Source organism: Macrobrachium rosenbergii, chromosome 48 (assembly GCF_040412425.1).
Source record: "Macrobrachium rosenbergii isolate ZJJX-2024 chromosome 48, ASM4041242v1, whole genome shotgun sequence".
In the NCBI taxonomy this organism is placed as follows: domain Eukaryota; kingdom Metazoa; phylum Arthropoda; class Malacostraca; order Decapoda; family Palaemonidae; genus Macrobrachium; species Macrobrachium rosenbergii.
Window position 1 is genome coordinate 17,386,839 of NC_089788.1, and position 25,134 is coordinate 17,411,972.

General features: G+C 36.6%; 1 protein-coding gene across 1 annotated transcript in view; it reads left to right on the forward strand.

The window, feature by feature from the left end:
* Positions 1–23,912, forward strand: part of LOC136830992 (TBC1 domain family member 10A-like) — a 25,774-nt gene extending 1,862 nt beyond the window's left edge. Inside the window, 7 exon segments of the mRNA XM_067090932.1 lie at positions 1,868–2,044; positions 3,567–3,657; positions 3,659–3,708; positions 22,155–22,332; positions 22,475–22,549; positions 22,832–22,946; positions 23,383–23,912. Of these exon segments, the coding sequence (XP_066947033.1) occupies positions 1,868–2,044; positions 3,567–3,657; positions 3,659–3,708; positions 22,155–22,332; positions 22,475–22,549; positions 22,832–22,946; positions 23,383–23,420 (724 nt within the window). The 3' untranslated portion in view covers positions 23,421–23,912.
* The last annotated feature ends 1,222 nt before the right edge of the window (positions 23,913–25,134 follow it).

Sequence of the window (25,134 nt, forward strand, 5' to 3'; positions counted from 1 at the left end):
TCTCTCTCTCTCTCTCTCTCTCTCTCTCTCTCTCTCTCTCTCTCTCTCTCTCTCTCTCTCTGTGCAAGGGTAAAGGTGTACAGATTTTATCTCTCTATCACTCTCAGTGCCAGGGTAAAGGTATAAAAATTCTCTCTCTCTCTCTCTCTCTCTCTCTCTCTCTCTCTCTCTCTCTCTCAGTGCGAGGGTAAAGGTGTACAAATTCTATCTCTCTCTCTCTCTCTCTCACTCTCAGTGACAGGGTAAAGGTATTAAAACTCTCTCTCTCTCTCTCTGACAGTGACAAAAAGGTCTCTCTCTCTCTCTCTCTCTCTCTCTCTCTCTCTCTCTCTCTCTCTCTCTCTCTCTCTCTCAGTGCAAGGGTAAAGGTGTACAATTTCTATTTCTCCCACACTCTCAGTGACAGGGTAAAGGTATTGAAATTTTCTCTCTCTCTCTCTCTCTCTCTCTCTCTCTCTCTCTCTCTCTCTCTCTCTCTCTCTCTCTCTCTCTCTCTCAGTGCAAGGGTAAAGCTGTACAAATTCTATTTCTCCCACACTCTCAGTGACAGGGTAAAGGCATAAAAATTCTCTCTCTCTCTCTCTCTCTCTCTCTCTCTCTCTCTCTCTCTCTCTCTCTCTCTCTCTCTCTCTCTCAGTGCAAAGGTAAAGGTGTACAAATTATTTCTCTCTCTCTGTCTCTCTTAGTGCCAAGGTAAAGGTATACAGATTATCTTTCTCCATATACATACCAGGATACATATGCAAATTCTCTCTCTCTCTCTCTCTCTCTCTCTCTCTCTCTCTCTCTCTCTCTCTCTCTCTCTCTCTCTCTCTCTCTCTCTGGGGACAAATTTATAGAAATGTACATGCTCAAACCATCTATCTAAATCTTGTAAACAGTAACTGTAGTCTTAACCACATTCATTCATTCATAACTAAGTGAGTCAGATTTCCAAATTTAGCTGAAGTAGAACTTGAATTATTTTTCTCATAGGTGTTATTTATTTTGCTTCATCGTCATTATTATTGTTTTTGTCATTGTTATCGTCACTGGCATTGCCACTGACTTTTATTATTATTATTATTATTATTATTATTATTATTATTATTATTATTATTATTATTATTATTATTATTATTATTAAAAAGTCTTATAGTCATGCGAGTCGTTAAAATGGTGAAGAAATCCACAATTTTGTCAGTGTTGATATACGCTGATATTATTGTGATTTCTTCACTTATTATTATTATTATTATTATTATTATTATTATTATTATTATTATTATTATTATTATTATTATAAATCTCATAATTGTTTGAGTCACTAAAATAGTGAAGAAATCCACAATTTTGTCAGTGTAGATTTCTTCACTATTATTATTATTTATTATTATTATTATTATTATTATTATTATTATTATTATTATTATTATTATTATTAAAATTATCTCATTATTGTTTGATCATAAAAATAATCGTGAAGAAATCCACAATTTTGTCAGTGTAGATTTCTTTATTGTTATATTATTATTATTATTATTATTATTATTATTATTATTATTATTATTATTATTATTATTATTATTATTATTATTATAGTTATAAAAAATCTCAATCGAGTCGCTAAAATAGTGAAGAAATCAACAATTTTGTCAGTGTAGATTTCTTCACTATTATTATTATTATTATTATTATTATTATTATTATTATTATTATTATTATTATTATTATTATTATTATAAAAAATCTCAATCGAATCGCTAAAATAGTGAAGAAATCCACAATTTTGTCAGTGTAGATTTCTTCACCATTATTATTATTATTATTATATTATTATTATTATTATTATTATTATTATTATTATTATTATTATAATCACCCGCAGGGAAGAATCTGTTCCTGTGGACGTGATAAGGAAGAGGGAGAAGAAATGGCTGCAGATGTTCACCAGCTGGGACACCCACATGCTCAAGAAATACAAAAAAGTCCGCGACAGATGTCGAAGAGGGATTCCGTCGGCACTGCGCGCTCGCTCATGGCAGCACCTCTGTGGTGCCCACAAGTAAGCACATTCTCTATTTGATTCTCTTTAGTATTTTCACCTCTGTGGGGGCGGGCGGGTTAGTGCCGTCAGTGCACCTCATGCGGTACAGTGTAGGCATTACTCAAGGTTCTTTGCGGCGTGCCTTAGGCCCCTTGCTGCAACCCCTTTCGTTTGTTTTCCTCAAGCCTCTCCTAACAATTGGTTCTTAGTACAACTTCTTCGAGGTTTTCCTCCTGTTACACCTTTCAGACCTTTTACTGTCAGTTTACGTTTCAGTACTGAATGGCCTCATAGGTCCCAGTGCATGGCCTTTGGCCTAAATTCTATATTCAGTTCAGTTCAATTCAATTTGAACTTTTTATATTTTTTCTAATAGCTGTTATGTGTCATCTGTTAATGTGAACATCTTATACAGTCTGTTTTTTTAATGTATTATTTTTAATAATTGTATTTCGTGATGATTACATATTGCATACTGTCTGTGCCTTATTACATTTGTAATTTTTATTATAAAATAGCAAAATGAATTACGAAATTCACAATGCCGTTGTTTTCATGTCTTTTGAGGCTTGATGCTTAGAACTGAGAAATTAGTCAGTTCAGAACATTTCCAGAACTGAGAAATTAGTCAGTCCAGAACATTTCCAGAATTGAGAAATTAGTCAGTCCAGAACATTTCCAGAATTGAGAAATTAGTCAGTCCAGAACATTTCCAGAATTGAGAAATTAGTCAGTCCAGAACATTTCCAGAATTGAGCATTTAGTTAATCCAGAACATTTCCAGAATTGAGAAATTAGTCAATCCAGAACATTTCCAGAATTGAGAAATTAGTCAGTCCAGAACATTTCCAGAATTGAGAAATGAGTCAATTTTCCAGAATTGAGAAATTAGTCAATCCAGAACATTTCAGAATTGAGAAATTAGTCAGTCCAGAACATTTCCAGAATTGACATTTAGTTAATCCAGAACATTTCCAGAATTGAAAATTAGTCAATCCAGAACATTTCCAGAATTGAAAATTAGAGAACATTTCCAGAATTAGAAATTAGTCAATCCAGAACATTTCAGAATTGAGAAATTAGTCAATCCAGAACATTTCCAGAATTGAGAAATTAGTCAGTCCAGAACATTTCCAGAATTGAGAAATTAGTCAATCTAGAACATTTCAGAATTGAGCAGAACATTTCCAGAATTGAGAAATTAGTCAGTCCAGAACATTTCCAGAATTGAGAAATTAGTCAGCCCAGAACATTTCTAGAATTGAGAAATTAGTCAGTCCAGAACATTTCCAGAATTGAGAAATTAGTCAATCCAGAACATTTCCAGAATTGAGCACTTAGTTAATCCAAAACATTTTCAGAATTGAGAAATTAGTCAATCCAGAATTGAGAAATAGTCAATCCAGAATTGAGAAATTAGTCAGTCCAGAACATTTCCAGAATTGAGAAATTAGTCATCCCAGAACATTTCTAGAATTGAGAAATTAGTCAGTCCAGAACATTTCCGTTCTGAATTCATTTGGATTATTTCCGACAACAGACAGCTGGAACGCAATCCTGGAGTTTTCGAGCAGCTTGCTGGATCCCCAGCCGATGCCCGCCTGGAAGACGACATTCGCAAGGATCTCCACCGACAGACAGTTCCCGCTTCACGAAATGTTCCTACAGAAAGGTGGACACGGGTACGTGCAATTGCATAATTATTATTATTGTTATTTCTTGGGGGTCTAAAACCAGTCATTCTATTCGACTGGGTGGTTTTTATAGTGTGGGGGGGTGTTCCTTGTTGCATCCTGCCTCCTTAGGAGTCCATCACTTTTCTCACTATGCGCGCTGTTCCTAGTAGCACACTCTTCTGCATGAGTCCTGGAACTATTTCGGCATCTAGTTTTCCCAGATTCCTTCTCAGGGATCTTGGGATCGTGCCTAGTGTTCCTATGATTATGGGTACAATTTCCACTGGCATATTCCATATCCTTCGTATTATTATTATTATTATTATTATTATTATTATTATTATTATTATTATTATTATTATTATTATTATTATTATTATTCAGAAGATGGACCTTATTCATATGGAACAAGCCCACAAGGGCCAGTGACCTGAAATTTAAGCTTCCAAAGAATATTTTGTTCATTTGAAACAAGTAACAGAAGATAGTGGAAATAAAGGAAGAGAGGTCAGTTATTAGGAAAACAGATAAATTAACAAATAAATAAATAGATAAAAATGTAAGTTAGATGTTAAAACACAAGGAGAATTTCCTTGTGGTAGTAATGTATTGTGCATCTTAACTTGAACTTCTGAAGTTCCAATTGCACGACATCCTCAGGGAGGCTGTTCCACAGTCCAACGGTGTGAGGAATAAAGGACCTCTGGAACCACTAGCGGATCCAGGCCGGGGGCACCTGGGCATGTGCCCCCCAATGAAAAATTATAAAATAATAATATTGAAGATTTAGATAGTAATAACATAAAGAAATATAAAAATGGGAAAAAAAACAATTGATAAAAAAATATATATAAATATATATATATATATATATATATATATATATATATATATATATATATATATATATATGTAAAAGCTGTAATGTGTATATATATATATATATATATATATATATATATATATATATATATATATATATATATATATATATATATATATATATATATATATATATATATATATATATATATATATATATATATATATATATATATATATATATATATATATATATATATGTATATATATATATATATATATATATATATATATATATATATATATATATATATATATATATATATATATATATATATATATATATATATATATATATATATATATATATATATATATATATATATATATATATATATATATATATATATATATATATATATATATATATATATATATATATATGAAAATTGGTGGCCCCCATGAAATTTTTCTGGATCCGATAGTGGTCATTAAGACCTTTAGGAAAGTGTAGGCTTGTAGGATCTAGTCCATGCCATCAATTTTTCAGTTTTTTTACATGTAAAGGCAGCGTTAGAGATGTTTTATCAAACGATGTTTTTTAAACGAAATTGACTTCACGTCTCCCACCAGGGGAGAGCATTTCAGGACGGCGTGAACAAACGGTAACAAATAGCTTCTATTAGTCGATTCAGAGTACAAATAGTTGTATTTTGTATGTGTAACAAATCCTGGTTTCATTTGTTTTCATCAAACGATATATATCTTATAGATTAGTGATAGCAAGGAAGTTAGGCTTGGTAGCCTAGGCTAGACCTGCACCCTCAATCAACTCATTACGTAAAGTGTTATATCATTTAAACCTTATTCTGATTACGAATTGATTTCGGATATATAAAAACAATTCCTTTATGTTAACAGTTATCGAATCATCCTGCTGGGGGAAAAATAACCTTTAAGAATAGTAGCACCAAGGAAAAACACCTTAGCCTAGAATGCTAGGCCTATACCGATTGATTCATTAGATACTTTCATAGTTTTATCCACTTTTATAGACTAGTTCCATTACAAATAAGTAAAAATTAATGGTTACTGTAGTTTTTATTTACAATTCTCTCCAAGTATCGTTCAAAAGCCTTAAAATAGAAAGAAATGAGACTTGGCCAGTCTTTTCTGCCTTGTTTTTTTTTTACAAGAGACTGAGCATGCGCGCTGTATCGGTCTTTTAATTATGGCTGCCAGAGGTCGCATTCCATGATAATATTATCGACTCCGTAGCTTTATTTACTGGGTTTCAAAATATTCTTAGTTGTTGACACGAACGAAGCACTGTCGTTTAAAAGTAGAAAGTGTTGGCTAAAATACTTGTTTTTGTTATGAAACACTTTACATATGTGTGTATATATGTATATGTATATGTATATATATCAGATAAAAGGGACCCATAGAATATATTAACTTTATCACATACACAGTTGTTCTGAGCATTAGTAGAATTACTAAAAGGACCTCATTCAAACTGGATGGTATCTAATGATACCATCCAGTTTGAATGAGGTCCTTTTAGTAATATGCTTACATACATACATACATACATACATACATACATACATATATATATATATATATATATATATATATATATATATATATATATATATATATATATATATATATATATATATATATATATATATATATATATATATATATATATATATATATATATATATATATATATATATATATATATATATATATATATATATACATACATACATACATACATATATATATATATATATCGTATATATTCATATATATATACATATATTATATACAAGCATTAAGCTACAAATGTCCTTTAATATTCAATTCGTGCTACCGTGGAAATAATATATTTTCATATATATTATCCGAAGGGGAATTTTTTAGTCGATAATAAGTTCGTCGTCTCATAGGATCGAACCACGGAAGACGAGAACTCAGGACTACAGTGACGCGCATTTAACCACACGGCCTTCTTCCGTGGTTCGAGCCCATGAGACGACGAACTTATTATCAACAAAAAAATTCCCCTTCGGGTAACATATGAAAATATATTATTTCTGAGGTAGAGCGAACTGGGTATTAAAGGACATTTCTTGCTGATTCCCGGACACAGTAACTGATGTTTCTGGATTCTGCTGCGATTTTGGAGCCATTCCTGGCTTCGCCGGAGCCGATCCTGTCTTCGGGAACTCTTGCTGATCCCCGGACACAGTAATTGATGTATCTGGATTCTGCTGGGATTCCGGAGTCATTTTGGACTCCACGGGAGCTGCTTCAGTCTTCGGGAATTCTTGCTGATTCCCTGGAAAGTTGGTCATGCCCAGTGTGTGGTAATAATTGGAATAATTCTTCACCCCTCTTTCTAATCATATATATATATCATATATATATATATATATATATATATATATATATATATATATATATATATATATATATATATATATATATATATAATCTTAGAAGAGGGGAATTCTAATGGAGTCCCCAGGGAATATCTGAAGACCCTGAAGCCAATCTACACACACACACACACACACATGTATACTCTAGCGGATGGGGGAGGGCACTTGGGTACGTGCCCCCCCCAATTAAAAATAATGATAAAATAATAATACTGAAGATTTAGATAATACTAACATTAGCAAATATAAAAATGGGGAAAATATTTAAACTTGATGCCTTCGTAATTCAAAAAGTTGATGGTAAATATAAGCAAAATTAGCATTCAGTTTTAAACATGTTTCTGCAATTTGAATGGGTAGAGCAATTGGATATTATAAGGACATTTGTAGCTTATTGCTTGTACAGGAATCACGGTGATAATTCATTCATATATATGCAGTATAATTATATTATATATATATATATATATATATATATATATATATATATATATATATATATATATATATATATATATATATATATATATATATATATATATATATATATATATATATATATATATATATATATGACGACCACCACAAGTGATCTCACCCCTGGGGCATCATTGCTAACAGAGCGTCATCGAATGGGGGTTTATTTTTACCAGGGGTGGACCCTTCCCCATTCTCAGCTCCATCAGCTAGCCAAGATAGATGAAATCCTCAATCTTATGACCCTACATCTTGTAACGTCTCCAGATGATTCTGCTCGCTGCTGGGAACGTTCGATTCCTTGGTGAAATCCGCAATCCAATCATTCCTTCGCTATGGACAGGAAGCTTCCAATCTCCAAATTGCACGACTTCTAAGTACAGCGGCTTCTGACGATGCCCATCGACCAAGATCTTAGTGCCCCTAAGTGCCCCTAAGGCCACGCTGGGATCAAACACTTTGCATATATGAATGGCATGAAACTTACGGGTTTTTACGCCGCGCCAGAGGTTGCCACGAGAGTATATGCAAGAATTTGATCCGGTATGCATTGCATAAAACCCACATTTTGCATATATAAAAGGCATGAAACTTACGGGTTTTTACGCCGCGCCAGTGGTTGCCTCTGCAGTATATGCAAGAATGGGATCCATTATGCAATGCATAACCCATTTCACATAAGGAAAGAGGCATGAAACTTACGGGTTTTTACGCCGCGCCAGTGGTTGCCTTCCTCGCTTATGTGATTGGGCATTGATACCCGGTTCCAGAGGGTATCGCGTGGCAGGGGAACGGGTGCACAACAGTCCAGTGTCCGGGCACTTGCCGCCAGTCCCACCAGTCGCTGTAGTGTGTCCATCGCGCAGAGTTGCTTCCACATCCATATCCGGGGTTGATTTCCTTCGCAAACCTCAGCTTATTCCTGTTCCCAACATCGTAGATATCGTGGCTTCTTTCCTCCGCAAGCAAACCACGAGTCTTCATCCAAAAGCAGAATCATCTTGACGCGCCATTCACGTGACGGAGTTGATCTTGTACAGCCTTCGAACCATTTCTGATTCTCGCTCCAGTGTTTGTAGTCTGGCTGCAGATTCCAGCCTCATTTTGTGATGCGCTTCCTTTCGGCTTAGGGGCTTTTGATTCGCTGGAGCTTTAATTGGGTCTTTTGGGTGCCTCTTGGTGCCAGTAGAGGGTCGTTTCAGTGCACTGATTTGGCGAAGTTTCTCCTCGATGCTGTCCATTTGTTGGTAGAAAGCCTTGCAATTGATCTGGGGCTTCCTCAGACATCGAGTTTTATACGAAGCCTTTTTCTCTTCAGCTTTCGTCTGTGGCATAGTTTGTTCTTGAGGCACCATTTTCATCTTATTCTTCAATGTCTCTTCTTGAAGTTGTTCGAGTTCCAAGGTCGCTTCCATCTTTTCGAACTCCATCGTTTCGAGTTCCTCCTTCGCCTCAGCTAGTTCGAATTCGAGTTGAACTGCCCTCCTCGTCATTTCGTTGAGCTTTTCATTGGCTTTCGGGTTTTCAGCTTTAGATTCTTTCAACAAACGTACGACTTCCATTTGTTTCTGAGTGCACTCATTTTGCAGTCGGAGGATCTCTCTATCCTTCTGCAAGTTCTGTTCTTTAAGATTTTCCAGTTGTTGCATTTTCTCAATAATTTCTATTTTACACTGGTCGAGCTGTTTCAGATTTTCTTGGGCCATCTGTTGCTGAGTGGTGAGGACTTGCAACTCGTCTTCTAAATAGTTGATCTTCAGGGTCTTGTTCTCGTTTTCCTTGTTCAGACTTTCAATGTGAATCTGCTTCCTACCATTCTCTTTTCGAAGTTTCTCCAGGTCCTCGTTTAGCTTGTTTATTGAGGATTGCATTTCTGTTCGGCTATTTTCCGTTTGCTGAAGGTCTCGATGTAGAGTCTCCTTCTCCATCTGGAGAACTACGACCGTGTTTTCCAAAATTATTAACCCTTTGATTACGGCCGAGATGAGACCTCACACTTACCACAATCCGGAGGGTTTTCAGACGGTAGTCACCCGTAGCATGCTACCAGACGCACGAAATCGTAAACAATCATTGTAATAGCGTTTGTATTTGTTGTTTTGCTGCAAATTAACCTGTTTTATTTATATGATAATATTGTGATAGTAGCGATCCGTGATACAGATATTATGCAATTAATGTAACAACACAAATAAATAAACATAGGATAAGTACTATATATCGGGGTTTAGTGTTGCCAGAGGTATAAGCACTGCACTGATTGAGGATGACAGTCTTCTTTTTTTTTTTTTTTTGTCATTTTCTCTAATTCTGTTTGAATCCGTAAAGGACAGCTACATCACAGTTGTGTATTATAGTTAAAAATTATTTGTATGTTCGTCAGAAAACTAATCATAAAGAATGTTCATCATCTTTATGGTTCCGCTTACTATTCCACTAGCTGGGCAAAAAAAAATGAAGAGAGAGAGAGAGAGAGAGAGAGAGAGAGAGAGAGAGAGAGAGAGAGAGAGAGAGAGACAGACGTGACAGAATAAAAATTTTTACCTATGATTTATTCCTTCTAATTGTACATCAATAACATTGGAGAGTAAGTAGACACAATCACAATATTGGTTGCAATATTAACCACATTTCTGGGTAATATTTTTATCAATGATCAAGCACCCAGCTGACAAGGGATACGCAATCTAGAAATTCAGATGAATTCTGCAGTGTTTGAAAAATGGTTTAAAACCCAGCTTCTTCCCAATATAGGGCCATCTGCCATCATAGTGTTGGATAACGCTTCTTATCATTCAGTTCGAATTAATAAACCTCCGACAATGTCTGCCAAAAAGGATGAAGTTAAAGACTGGCTAATAAAAAATTAGTAAAGTTGCAAAGACATTCATGTAAAGAAAATGATTACGTGATTGACAAACTGGCAAGAGATCATGGACATAGTGGTTAGGCTGCCTCCATATCACTGCCAGTATAATGCAACAGAACTGATATGGGCGCAGGTAAAATCATACGTGGCAAAGAAGAATCATTTTAAAATCAGACCTGCTTCCTTTGGTCAAAGAAGCAATTGAATCCATATCTTCTGACAACTGGGCTAATGATGTGAGACATGCCGAAGATATAAAAAGAGATGACGCTTCAAGAGATGTTTGCATTGATAAATATATAGATTCTTTTGTTATCGATGTAGCATCCTCTGACGAGGATTCTTCATAAGTAATGTCTCCTCATACTTCGATTGTAAATAAATTTATTGCTTTCCCTTGTTGTGTGATATCCTGTTGAACACTGAAATTGAAATAAATTGAAATATAGATCTGTTTTTTCGACAGAAAGTGGCAGAAATATCTTTAAAAATCTACATATAACAGAAATGCCACAGCAGTGATGAGTATCATATGACAGTGCTTTAAAAGCACAGGTAAATCTAATACTGTATAAATGTGTAATATATATATATATATATATATATATATATATATATATATATATATATATATATATATATATATATATAGATATAGTTTTGAGCTTTTGAATTGCTTTCTTTCATTGCATGCCGTAATCCGTCTTTACCTCCTTGCTGTATCAAGGTTGAATTTTCACTGTACAGCTATAAAATAGCTCATAATAAACATTCTTTAAATATTGTTATATATATATATATATATATATATATATATATATATATATATATATATATATATATATATATATATATATATATATATATATATATATATATATATGTAACAATATTTAAAGAAAATAATTATTATGAGCTATTTTATAGGTGCACAGTGAAAATTCAACCTTGATACAGCAAGGAGGTAAAGACGGATCACGGCATACACGAAAGAAAACAATTCAAAAGCTCAAAACTATATCACAATTATATGACTTCGATAACAGCAAAGGAACAGTAATAAAAAACTATAGTAGATGACGTAACTCAAGAACATTGCTCAGTACAGCATCCAAATAAACAAAACTGAAAATGAAAGCACATCTAGGTTTCCAAATTTCTTGCATCTATCATTTTCATATATTGAATTTTTTTTTCTTATCTAAAATTTAAGTGGGACAACAAAACTTCATTCAGAACTTTCTATTATAGTACACGTGCTTGATAACAGGCGCAAACAATGAGAGCTTGAAGTCAGAAGGTTAATGGTCAGTTTAAGAGGGGCAAAGTCTCTTCCTAAAACGGTCGTACTATAGTAACCCCCCTTTCTTGTTTACTTGCTAACCTTGTTTACTCTTATTCAGTTTTCATCCTCTGGACTTTACTACTGAAGGTAATCTATTTCTTGTTTTGTCATTGTCATTTTTCAATCTTTAAAGCATTTTAATTTTGTAAGCTCTGTTGTCAGTTTTAATTAGTGTTTTTGTATCTTTTTAGCCAGAAAAGATGGGATATGGGTGATCCTGAAGCGCACCTATTAATAAATATATCAATGATGAGCTGACTGTTCTTCCTATCCGTACTCCCTACTATATATATGCATATATGTATATGTGTATATATATATGTATATATATGTATATATATATATATATATATATATATATATATATATATTTATATATATATATATATATATGTATATATATATATATATATATATATATATATATATATATATATATATATATATATATATATATATATATATATATATATATTTATATATAATATATATCTTTCTATCTATGCATCTATCTCTGTGTCTAACTATCTGTTAATACACACACTAACACACACATATATGTATACATACGTATATATTAACTTTATCACATACACAATTGTTCTGTGCATTAACTAAATTACTAAAAGGACCTCATTCAAACTGGATGGTATCTATAGATACCATGCAGTTTGAATGAGGTCCTTTAGTAATATATATATATATATATATATATATATATATATATATATATATATATATATATATATATATATATATATATATATATATATACATCATCACGAAGGAAGCAGTAGGGAAAGGCATCCTCATCATCTACAGTTTATTTTCAATGCCGACGTTTCATGACGAATTCCAAGTCGCATTGTCAAGGCTATAAAATATAATATAATTTGCGAACATCAATAACAAATTAATGCAATGGCAACAGCTCTTTATGTAGTAAAAATATTTAAAACAAAACACCTCATTCCAAGACAAGTCAATAATGAGTAAAAGGAGTTCACTAAAATCTTAAAACAACCTACCTATATGAAAGAAAGAACAAGACTAACATAAATAAGTACAAACAGAGTGAGGAAAACCAGTTGCCCAAACTAGGCTATAAACAATTTCACTGAGGACGATTGAGTATTTAACGACGGCACAGTCTTCCTGATAATTATGGATTCTAGGATGGTTAAGTCGTTGTTGTTCTGCACTCGGCCTAGGATGGAAAAATCCTTGCTGCCAATATAAGTTTTACATAATTTTGATTGATTTCGTATATTTGATTGCTCAGGATTAGATAACCTGCTACCTGTTCTATGACTTATGCCCCTGTGGGAATCTATGCGGACCTTCAACAGCCTCCTCGTGCATCCCACATATGTATATCCCGTGATCACATCCCGGGCAAGTGTACTTGTAAACAACGCTGGACGAAAACAGAGGACTGAGCCGGTCTTTGACTCTGAACAGAGACCCTATTGTAAAGGGATTTTTCGGGATGATTTTCAGGTTTAAAGCTGGAAAACTCTTTTGAATAATGGCTGTGCATTTTCTCCTAAAAGTATCATCATGCACGAAAGGGAAACTTGCATGCATCTTTAGTTTCGGCACAGTCGATTCAGGTGTTGCCGAGTCATTTTCTGTAGTAGCAGTTTATTTAGGGATCTGAAAAAAGTCGTGATGGAAAACAATTATTATTGAAATATTTCACTAAAAGGATATCTCATCGTGGAAACTCTTCCAGTTTGACGAGTGGGTGTAAGCCCTATGGAGGAGGGTTAAAATACAGTTGTTTCAAATGAAAGAAACACGAACTATAAAAATTCATTCCCAAACCAGTAAATGTATTTTTTCTATACACACCTGTGTAAAAACCTGAGTCACCTCTGGAAATAATAAGATCAAGGAAGGGGAGTTTGTTATTTACCTCCTTCTCCATAGCGAACCTTATGTTTGGATGTTGTCGGATGACGAACTCCAGAAAGGACTCTGCATGACATTCATGACGAAATAGGGAGAACGTGTCGTCAACATATCTTTGATAAAATAGAGGGCGGAACCTAATGGGACATTCTTCTATTATGCGCTCCTCCAGGGAGCACATGAAGATGTTAGCAAAAATTGGACCAAGTGGTGATCCCATGGCCATCCCTTCAGTTTGTTTATACAAACTGAAGGCAAAGGTCGTGTCCAGCACGGCCAGCTCTAAAAGTTGTTTAAAAAATGTTCTACTAAAATTATTAAAAATTGCATCTTCATCAGTAAAAAGTTTGCTTAATATTATCTCAGTATTATTATTATTATTATTATTATTATTATTATTATTATTATTATTATTATTATTATTATTATTATTATTATTATTATTATTGGAGAAGCAATTCCACAGTTATGTATATGTACATATATTTAAAGATAAATATACAACTGTGGATTTGCTTCTTCATTTTAAGACTCATGCTACTATGAGTATTTTTTTTATTACTATTATTTTTTTTTTTTTAGAATATGAATCCAATTCATACGGGACAAGCATACAGGGACCATTGACTTGAAATACAAGCCTCCAAAGTATATGGTAGACAGGTTTTCCAGGAATATTGGAAAAGTTTTCCGTGCGTCTTTAATAGTGTTCTTGAAGAATCTAAAAATTATTTCTTTTCCGAAGAAGAATTTTTCTTTAAATAAGACAAGCGATTTAAACTACTCTGTATCCTTCAAAAGATCTACTATTATAATTTGATGCTGGTACCATAAAAAAACTATATATTTATAACTTACTCTGCTATGCGAAAAAACTTAATCATTCCTTGCTGGAGGCAGCCATCTCTCTCTCTCTCTCTCTCTCTCTCTCTCTCTCTCTCTCTCTCTCTCCCCCTTAATAAGGTGATCAATGGCAATGGAGAAGCCTTGTTAAAACAAAAAGGTCACTTTTCTCTTGAAGCTGACTGGATTACTGGGCGCTAGTGATGACCATTTCAGGAAACAGAAATTCTTGAGACCACCTTATTTTTAACTATTGGGAAAAATTAACGCACACAGACGCACAAACCAGTGTATACACACACACACACACACACACATATATATATATATATATATATATATATATATATATATATATATATATATATATATAAATATATATACTTATATGTATATGTATCTATCTATAATAATAATTTCCAAGTTGATCTTGTCCTCCCAGGTGAAATTTTCTAAAAGCTTTATTGCCACGAAAATAGCATTTTTTTAAAGAAATAAATGTAAATGTAGCGAAAAATCATCATCATGTCCTTTTCCTCGTCGTCGGGAGGAGATATCTATCTATCTATCTATCTATCTACCTATCTATATGTATATATATACATATATATAGATATATAAATATATGTAGATATATAAATGTAAATATACATAAATATATCATATATATTTATATATATATATATATATATATATATATATATATATATATATATATATATATATATATATATATATATATATATATATAAATATATATATATATATATATATATATATATATATATATATATATATATATATATATATATATATATATATATATATATATATATATATATATATATATATATATATATATATATATATATATATATATATATATATATATATATATATATATATATATATATATATATATATATATATATATATATATATATATATATATATATATATATATATATATATATATATATATATATATATATATATATATATATATATATATATATATATATATATATATATATATATATATATATATATATATATATATATATATATATATATATATATATATATATATATATATATATATATATATATATATATATATATATATATATATATATATATATATATATATATATATATATATATATATATATATATATATATATATATATATATATATATATATATATATATATATATATATATATATATATATATATATATATATATATATATATATATATATATATATATATATATATATATATTTCTCCCAACGACGAGAGAAAAGGATACGATGATGATTTTTCACTAAATTTTTAATTTCTTTCTTTTTTTTTTTAATATTGATGTTTTCGTCGCAGTAAAGCTTTCAAGAAAATTTCATACCTTCTGCTGCAAGAAAGAATCATTGTCGCCTGGCGCCGTAATATCTTCGTGTTTTTCCTGCAGTCGTTTTAGAATTCTTCCGCTCATGCGTATAGCGCCATCACTCAATAGGTGCACTGACACCAAGGACTACAGTGGCCATCTCAGGGATCCTCCAGGAAGACGTCTTGAAGCCTTCAGAGACAGCATGTGAGCAAAGAAGGTGAAGTTTATGGTTAAAATGAACTGGATGACGAAGCAGATCGACTAAAAGAGATTTTCAAGAGGGAAAAGTACATCACGAGAATGGCAGATAGCTTCAGTCTGTAATTGTTTACTGCTGAAAATATGGACTACTTCGTGGAGCAGTATGAAGTCGAGGTTCCCGCCTTCTGCGATTATTCGGCACCTCTACAGTCGTATTGTCACTCACGGACGCAAGCTCTTCATTCGAAATAAGGAAGGAAATAATCAAGAAGAGAGGAAGACAGTGGAACGGAGGAACTGAAGAATTTATACGAAATAAAAGGTAGAGAACTTGAGGTGTTTTCTAAGCTGATTGAGAGGGGATTTTGGATGCCCAAAATTACCGATTGGAGCAGTTCTTCGCTCGAAATAAGAAAGAGAAGGAACAAAAAAGAGACGACATCGGCGTGGAGGTATACTGAAGAATGCTGACGAAGAAAAAAGTAGATAACCTGAGGTGTTAGAAACTACTTCAAAGATTTTGGATTCACAGAATTACTTTTCGGAGAAGCAAGGAAGAATCGAAGGGATGATCAATATTGTCAGTAAGAGGGAATCTCATAAGTTTATAGAAGACGACTCCTTAAAGCAAAGAAGCTGTTTATGTGCCAGAAAAAGAACTCCAAGTAATGGTTATCGCGATGTTGAAATGATCTAAAACCTTCGAGATTTTCCTTGAAGACATTTTGGAATCCTTCAGTCTCCGGCTCCTGAAAGGACGAGAGAAATGCCATTCGCGCATGCGCCGAGCTTCAAAGTGTCCAAGAACAATCTCCGAGATGCTTCAAATCGTCTGGAAGCCTTCGGAGACAGAAAGTGTCAGTTTTGAAAAAGTAGGGTAAGAGAAAGCAAAGAGTATTGGTGAGGGGAAGGGTCCGACCCAGAGGCCGCTTCCTTCCTCCAAGGAAGCAGCCTATGGGTCTGACCCTTCCCATGGAAAGGGCCCAAGCCCTTTAAGGATTGGCCCCAAAGCCTACAAGGCTTGCCAGTCTTTTGAGGGCAGCCTTGAAGGGAAGGGTCCGACCCAGAGGCTGCTTCCTCGGAGGAAGGCAGGTATCCTGTCAGGCTGGGGAAGCAGGCCTGGAGAGGGCCCAAGAACTTCAAGGATGAGGCCCAAAGTCCTCCAAGGATGGCCAGTCTCTGAGGGCAGCCTTGAAGGGAAGGGTCCGACCCAGAGGCTGCTTCCTCGGAAGAAGGCAGGTATCCTGCCAGGCTTGGGAAGCAGGCCTGGAGAGGGCCCAAGAACTTCAAGGATGAGGCCCAAAGTCCTCCAAGGATGGCCAGTCTCTTGAGGGCAGCCTTGAAGGGAAGGGTCCAACCCAGAGGCTGCTTCCTCGGAGGAAGGCAGGTATCCTGCCAGGCTGGGGAAGCAGGCCTGGAGAGGGCCCAAGAACTTCAAGGATGAGGCCCAAAGTCCTCCAAGGATGGCCAGTCTCTTGAGGGCAGCCTTGAAGGGAAGGGTCCGACCCAGAGGCTGCTTCCTCGGAAGAAGGCAGGTATCCTGCCAGGCTGGGGAAGCAGGCCTGGAGAGGGCCCAAGAACTTCAAGGATGAGGCCCAAAGTCCTCCAAGGATGGCCAGTCTCTTAAGGGCAGCCTTGAAGGGAAGGGTCTGACCCAGAGGCTGCTTCCTCAGAGGAAGGCAGGTATCCTGCCAGGCTGGGGAAGCGGGCCTGGAGAGGGCCCAAGAACTTCAAGGATGAGACCCAAAGTCCTCCAAGGATGGCCAGTCTCTTGAGGGCAGCCTTGAAGGGAAGGGTCTGACCCAGAGGCCGCTTCCTTCCTCCAAGGAAGCAGCCTATGGGTCTGACCCTTCCCATGGAAAGGGCCCAAGCCCTTTAAGGATTGGCCCCAAAAGCCTACAAGGCTTGCCAGTCTCTTGAGGGCAGCCTTGAAGGGAAGGGTCTGACCCAGAGGCTGCTTCCTCGGAGGAAGGCAGGTATCCTGCCAGGCTGGGGAAGCGGGCCTGGAGAGGGCCCAAGAACTTCAAGGATGAGACCCAAAGTCCCCCAAGGATGGCCAGTCTCTTGAGGGCAGCCTTGAAGGGAAGGGTCCGACCCAGAGGCCGCTTCCTTCCTCCAAGGAAGCAGCCTATGGGTCTGACCCTTCCCATGGAAAGGGCCCAAGCCCTTTAAGGATTGGCCCCAAAAGCCTACAAGGCTTGCCAGTCTCTTGAGGGCAGCCTTGAAGGGAAGGGTCTGACCCAGAGGCTGCTTCCTCGGAGGAAGGCAGGTATCCTGCCAGGCTGGGGAAGCAGGCCTGGAGAGGGCCCAAGAACTTCAAGGATGAGGCCCAAAGTCCTCCAAGGATGGCCAGTCTCTTGAGGGCAGCCTTGAAGGGAAGGGTCCGACCCAGAGGCTGCTTCCTCGGAAGAAGGCAGGTATCCTGCCAGGCTGGGGAAGCAGGCCTGGAGAGGGCCCAAGAACTTCAAGGATGAGGCCCAAAGTCCTCCAAGGATGGCCAGCCTCTTAAGGGCAGCCTTGAAGGGAAGGGTCTGACCCAGAGGCTGCTTCCTCGGAGGAAGGCAGGTATCCTGCCAGGCTGGGGAAGCGGGCCTAGAGAGGGCCCAAGAACTTCAAGGATGAGACCCAAAGTCCTCCAAGGATGGCCATTCTCTTGAGGGCAGCCTTGAAGGGAAGGGTCCGACCCAGAGGCTGCTTCCTCGGAGGAAGGCAGGTATCCTGCCAGGCTGGGGAAGCAGGCCTGGAGAGGGCCCAAGAACTTCAAGGATGAGGACCAAAGTCCTCCAAGGATGGCCAGTCTTAAGGGCAGCCTTGAAGGGAAGGGTCTGACCCAGAGGCTGCTTCCTCAGAGGAAGGCAGGTATCCTGCCAGGCTGGGGAAGCGGGCCTGGAGAGGGCCCAAGAACTTCAAGGATGAGACCCAAAGTCCCCAAGGATGGCCAGTCTCTTGAGGGCAGCCTTGAAGGGAAGGGTCCGACCCAGAGGCTGCTTCCTCGGAGGAAGGCAGGTATCCTGCCAGGCTGGGGAAGCAGGCCTGGAGAGGGTCCAAGAACTTCAAGGATGAGGCCCAAAGTCCTCCTAGGCTGGCCAGTCTCTTAAGGACAGCCTTGAAGGGAAGGGTCTGACCCAGAGGTTGCTTCCTCGGAGGAAGGCAGGTATCCTGCCAAGCTGGGGAAGCGGGCCTGGAGAGGGACCAAGAACTTCAAGGATGAGACCCAAAGTCCTCCAAGGCTGGCCAGTCTCTTGAGGGCAGCCTTGAAGGGATGGGTGGGCAGCCTTGGAGGGATGGGTCCGACCCAGAGGCTGCTTCCTCGGAGGAAGGCAGGTATCCTGCCAGGCTGGGGAAGCAGGCCTGGAGAGGGCCCAAGAACTTCAAGGATGAGGCCCAAAGTCCTCCAAGGATGGCCAGTCTCTTAAGGGCAGCCTTGAAGGGAAGGGTCTGACCCAGAGGCTGCTTCCTCGGAGGAAGGCAGATATCCTGCCAGGCTGGGGAAGCAGGCCTGGAGAGGGCCCAAGAACTTCAAGGATGAGACCCAAAGTCCTCCAAGGCTGGCCAGTCTCTTGAGGGCAGCCTTGAAGGGAAGGGTCCGACCCAGAGGCTGCTTCCTCGGAGGAAGGCAGGTATCCTGCCAGGCTGGGGAAGCAGGCCTGGAGAGGGCCCAAGAACTTCAAGGATGAGGCCCAAAGGCCTCCAAGACAGGCCAGTCTCTTAACCCTATCTGGTGCAAGTTGGGTCTGGGCAGACCCACCCTACGGGATTTTTTTCATTTTTAGATAATTTTATTTAATAATCGTTTTTAGTTGATTCTATGATTACCAAAATATGGGAAATTATTAATTATTTTCATTTTCATTAATTAACTTCTGGTCTTTGTCCTCGTTCTCCTTTATTTGGAGTTCTGTGTCTTTCAGCTTTTCCGTCATTTCTTTTTTTCAGTTTTTGCATTTCTGCCGACACTGAATAGATTTTTCTTTCCTTGTGTTGATTGAGGCGTTCCAGGTCTTTTATGTTTTGTTCCAGCTTCATTCCTCCTTGCGTGAGACCGTCTACCGTCTTTTTTAATTCGGTTATCAGCTGATTCTTCTGTAACATCTCTCTTTCAAGCCTTAAAACGTTTTCGTTTTCCTTAGTTAATTCTTCGTCTTCTTCATTATCGGAACTCTCTTCTTCACTGTCTGAACAATGGTCTTCTTCACAGTCAGAATTGTCGTCGTCTTCAATATGAGAATTATTGCCGTCTTGAACTCCAGACTCCTTCGGACAGTCAGAGTTGTCCAAAGCCATGAAATAAATAAAGAATTGAACCAGTTCCATGCAAATTCCACGAAGTATAAATACTTCCGTGATTAGCACAACAAGACTTATATAAAAGATATTCTCGCGGGGGTATTTAACCCCGGAGCCAAAGCACTGTTCAAACACAAATGAAAGCAAACTTAGAAGCATCTTCGTTTGGTACAGATCATCTGTCTCCGCCTGATCATTAGTTTTCAAAACTGACACAAGTTGTGTCTGGATTCTGCTGGGACTCTGGAGTCATTTTGGGCTCCACGGGAGCTGCTTCAGTCTTCGGGAATTCTTGCTGATTCCCTGGAAAGTTGGTCATGCCCAGTGTGTGGTAATAATTGCAATAATTCTTCACCCCCCTCTCTCAAATTATATATATGTATATATATATATATATATATATATATATATATATGTATGTATGTATGTATATATATATGTAATATTTCAGAAGAGGGGAATTCTTATGCAGTCCCCAGGGACTGCCCGAAGACCTTGAGGCCACTCTTCAACCACACACACACACACACACACACACACACACACCACACACACAACCACACACACACACACACACACACACACACGTATACACTAGCGGATCGGGGGAGGGCACCTGGGCGCGTGCCCCCCATGAAATATAATTTTAAAATAATAATATTGAAGAGTTAGGTAATAATAACATAAATATAAAAATGGGAAAAAAATAAAAAATCGATTAAAGAAATATATACATATATATGTATACAATATATATATGTATGTATGTATGTATGTATTTATGTGTATGTGTGTATATATATATATATATATATATATATATATATATATATATATATATATATATATATATATATATATATATATATATATATATATATATATGTATAATATGAAAATTGGTGCCCCCCTTGAAATTTTTCTGGATCCGCCAGTGTCTGGAACTGAGAGGTTCGACAGAGAGGCACATTTCCTGCATATTGGTGCTGCTGTTCAACATATCTGGTTGCTCTCGGCAGGAAAATGGGATCAGAAATCCATTGTGAATGTGAAAGATCTCTTTTAAAATAAAATTTGTGAAAATGACAAATAAGTAGAAAAAATACCTTGAAGCGCTTGTCTGAGAAAATTCGGATTTTTATTTAGTCCATCGTTATGATTTTGGTCTTTTCTCAGTTTTGTATAATAATTTCCACATTAAAAATTACTTTAAACACTGTATGGCACAGCTATATAAATTGTCCGTTTTGGGTGAAAAATTCCAGAGGCGCACACCAGGCCTTTTATTCGACACCAGGCCTTTTATTCCACACCAGACCTTTAATTCCACACCAGGCCTTTTATTCCACACCAGGCCTTTTATTCCACACCAGACCTTTAATTCCACACCAGGCCTTTTATTCCACACCAGGCCTTTTATTCCACACCAGACCTTTAATTCCACACCAGGCCTTTTGCTCCACACCAGGACTTTTGTTCCACACCAGACCTTTATTCCACACCAGACCTTTTATTCTGTTTAATAGCTTAGCATTCTTACTGGGTTCCCTTTGGCAAGGTAATGTGCTGGGACAAGGCCTCATAATCAACCAACCAGATGTATAAAGGTGATTGAAGTGAAAATAAGGCCTATCAATTGTGTAGGTACTGCATAAGTGTGTAGCAACATTGATCATTTCAACAAAAAGTGTTGAAAGTGACCACCTTGTTTGATTTTTAAGTCTTTTGGCTTTATCAGCAATTATCCTTATCCTAATTGGTATCCAGTATAAAAGTTATCATGAAATCTTGGTGCCTGGTGTTCTGTGAATGTGATTTTACTTGAATTCTGTCCTTTGTTTTCCAGACAAAAAGATTTGTTTCGCGTCTTGAAAGTTCATGTGCAGGTGTCTCCCGATGAGTACTGCCAGGCACACGCTCCTCTTGCAGCCGTCCTTCTCATGCAAATGCCTGCCGAGCCAGCGTTTTGGTGCTTAAAAGCAATCTGCGATAAATATGTCCCTGGTTACTATGCTCATGGATTGGTAAGACTCCTTAAGAATCTGCATTATTGTCAATCTTGTTTATAAGTTCTGTTAAAGATAAAAAGGCATAACTTATTTCCTTGTTAAGATGAATTTTTTATGAGAGATTTGATGTTAATTTTGAGTTGGATTATTTTTGCAGGAAGCCATTCAAGTTGATGGAGATATTTTGTACAAAGTACTGAAGAAAACCTCACCTTCAGCTTATAAACATTTAGTAAGTGGTAAATTGTAGTTGTTTTATGGAGTATTTTTTACTTCATAGATATTTTGACATTGACTGAACTATTTTGTAGCATTGTCTTACAAATATGGGACTACTTGAAGTGTTATGTTTCATGTCTACTATTTGTGTTTAGTCCTGCATCTCTTAGAACTGAAAGAAATTCTTATTCTGACTTTTAGTTACTGATATCAGATTAGATAGTACAATATTTGTTGCAAAATTTATGTTGAACTCATGAAGCAGTTCTGCTGACAAAGTCATTCACTTTTGCAGAAAAAGCACAAGGTGGAGCCAGTCCTCTACATGACAGAGTGGTTTATGTGTCTATTTTCCCGCACATTACCGCGGTCCTCTGTCCTCAGAGTTTGGGATACGTTCTTTTGTGAAGGTAAGCTGTAATTCAGGATGCTTCTCCCGTCATATTTGTGCGCAACTAGAAACAAGGTTGTCGCAGCTTTAGGGCTTGCTTAGAGGATTGTGCAAAAAAGAAAAAGTTGAAGTAAGGATCAGTTAGTAAAACTGGGCAGATAGGTCAGACAAGAATAGATGGAAAAGTAACAGACAGAAAACAGCAGGAAGAATTTTCTCTGTGATTGCTACAAAGAGCAGTTTCTCTGCCCATGGTTCACTTTATACAGTAATCCAAGTGTAGGTTACAAACTGTGAAATGTTGACTTGCAGGTCATAAGTTTTCATTTTGGATAAAATAACATTCACACATCCACATCTTTTGTTTTTACCGTTCTGTATCTTGTAAGAGATAGATTGATTTTATTCATACAAGAAGAATTTTAAATGCTGACCCGTATTTTATTCTGTTTTAGGAGTTAAAGTACTGTTCGAGTTGGCTTGGTCCTATTAAAGTATGGGTTGCGATCCCAAGTACTCAAGCGATGCCCTGGCATGTATGAAACCTTGCAGGCCCTCCGTAACATTGATCATGGCGTGATGGCAGAAGGATTTTTGCTATTTCAGGTAAGATAGTATTTATATTACAGTAATAGCCAGTAGAGGATAAATCCGCAGATGTTTCTGAACTTCATTTAACATAAACTGTACATACTTCACTATAGTTTTGGCCAGAGTTGGAGTTCGACTTCAAATTAGCACAGTAGAACTGTCTGCAATTTGGCAAGCAGTTAAAGTGATATAAAACATGCCACCACAGAAATTTATGATTTTCAGTGACTCGAGGTGGTGTGACAAAAAGCAAAAGACCTTCAAAATTATTGTCTTATAAATCTGTTTGTGCAGCGTATCTAAATTTTCATTCCACGAATCATATGAGACCAGTATGCATGTTGAAATTTGTTGGATCCCTGCTTATGCATGCATTGAGGAAAATAAGAATTCCAATAAAAAAATCAGAGCTGCTACTGTTATGTTTAGATCAAATTCAGTCTGGAATTTCTCACTATCCATAAAACCCATCATCTGTAGTGCAAACCTTGTGGAGAAATGAAGCTGATAACAGATTAAAATATTAAACCTGCTGTTACAGGCAGTGGTCATTATTCAAATAAATGTACAGTATTTATTACGAAATTTCTTTGCACAGCTGAGTACAAAGTACATTTCTGAAAGTACTTTAAGCTATGGTAATATGAAATATTGTCATTTATAAGTTTCAAATTTTGAGATAAGTTGAAATTCTTATTTTTTTCTTTATTGGAAATTAGAAAAATGTCAACATGAGTGTTTAGATATGAGGCAACTGGACGTGTTAAAGCTCTCTGATCTTAGGTCCTTTTAAACTCAAATTCTCCCACATTCGGTGCTACAAAAGTCAGAAACAGTTTACAAACTTTTTAGCACATATACCGCTGAAGGGGGAACAAAGCCAGAAAACAAAGGATTTGTCTAACGAACGTGCGATCAACGACCGACGAGTTCTTGCAATTGTTTCCTTTAATAGAATAATAGACAAAGAAAAGAGGTCCAGTCTGGAATTTACCTACCGGCTCCGGACCGGCCTAGGTCAACAGAGATTGTTTGAAGATGAATCGGATTAATATTCTGATAGGAAATTTCCCTACCTAAATACAAGACGACATAAACAATGTTTTTCCCGGTCGAAAGCGATAATATTTATAAAAGCTCCCCCTTTAAGAGGGCCTTCACTCCTTTTCGGGCGTGAAGGTCTATACTAAACAAGCTGTTCGCCTCTCGTAGGTTACTCTCCTTCCCCTGAGCAGATTAGTCCTGGTTAGCCTACCTAGCTACAGAACTACCTAACCCTAGATAGGATATGAGCTATAATCACTACTTTACCTAATTCTAATAGTACTAGAAGGTGCTCACGGTTATTATAGGCTACCTCCTACAATCATGATGTGTTTTAGACCTAGCCTAGTGGTACATTCTATGATATTCCCTAACCTAACCTATCCTAACCCGACCCGTAGCACCAACATAAGAGTTAACATTCTAACTAAATTACAACATGGTTTATGTTTAATACAATTAAAATTTACTAGTTAATTCATGAGGGTTGCCTCATATGATAAAATGGGTGCCTCACTGAGGTCTTAGGCCATGCGTGTCACGAGCATCGTGGCTCGTTTCACAATAGTTAA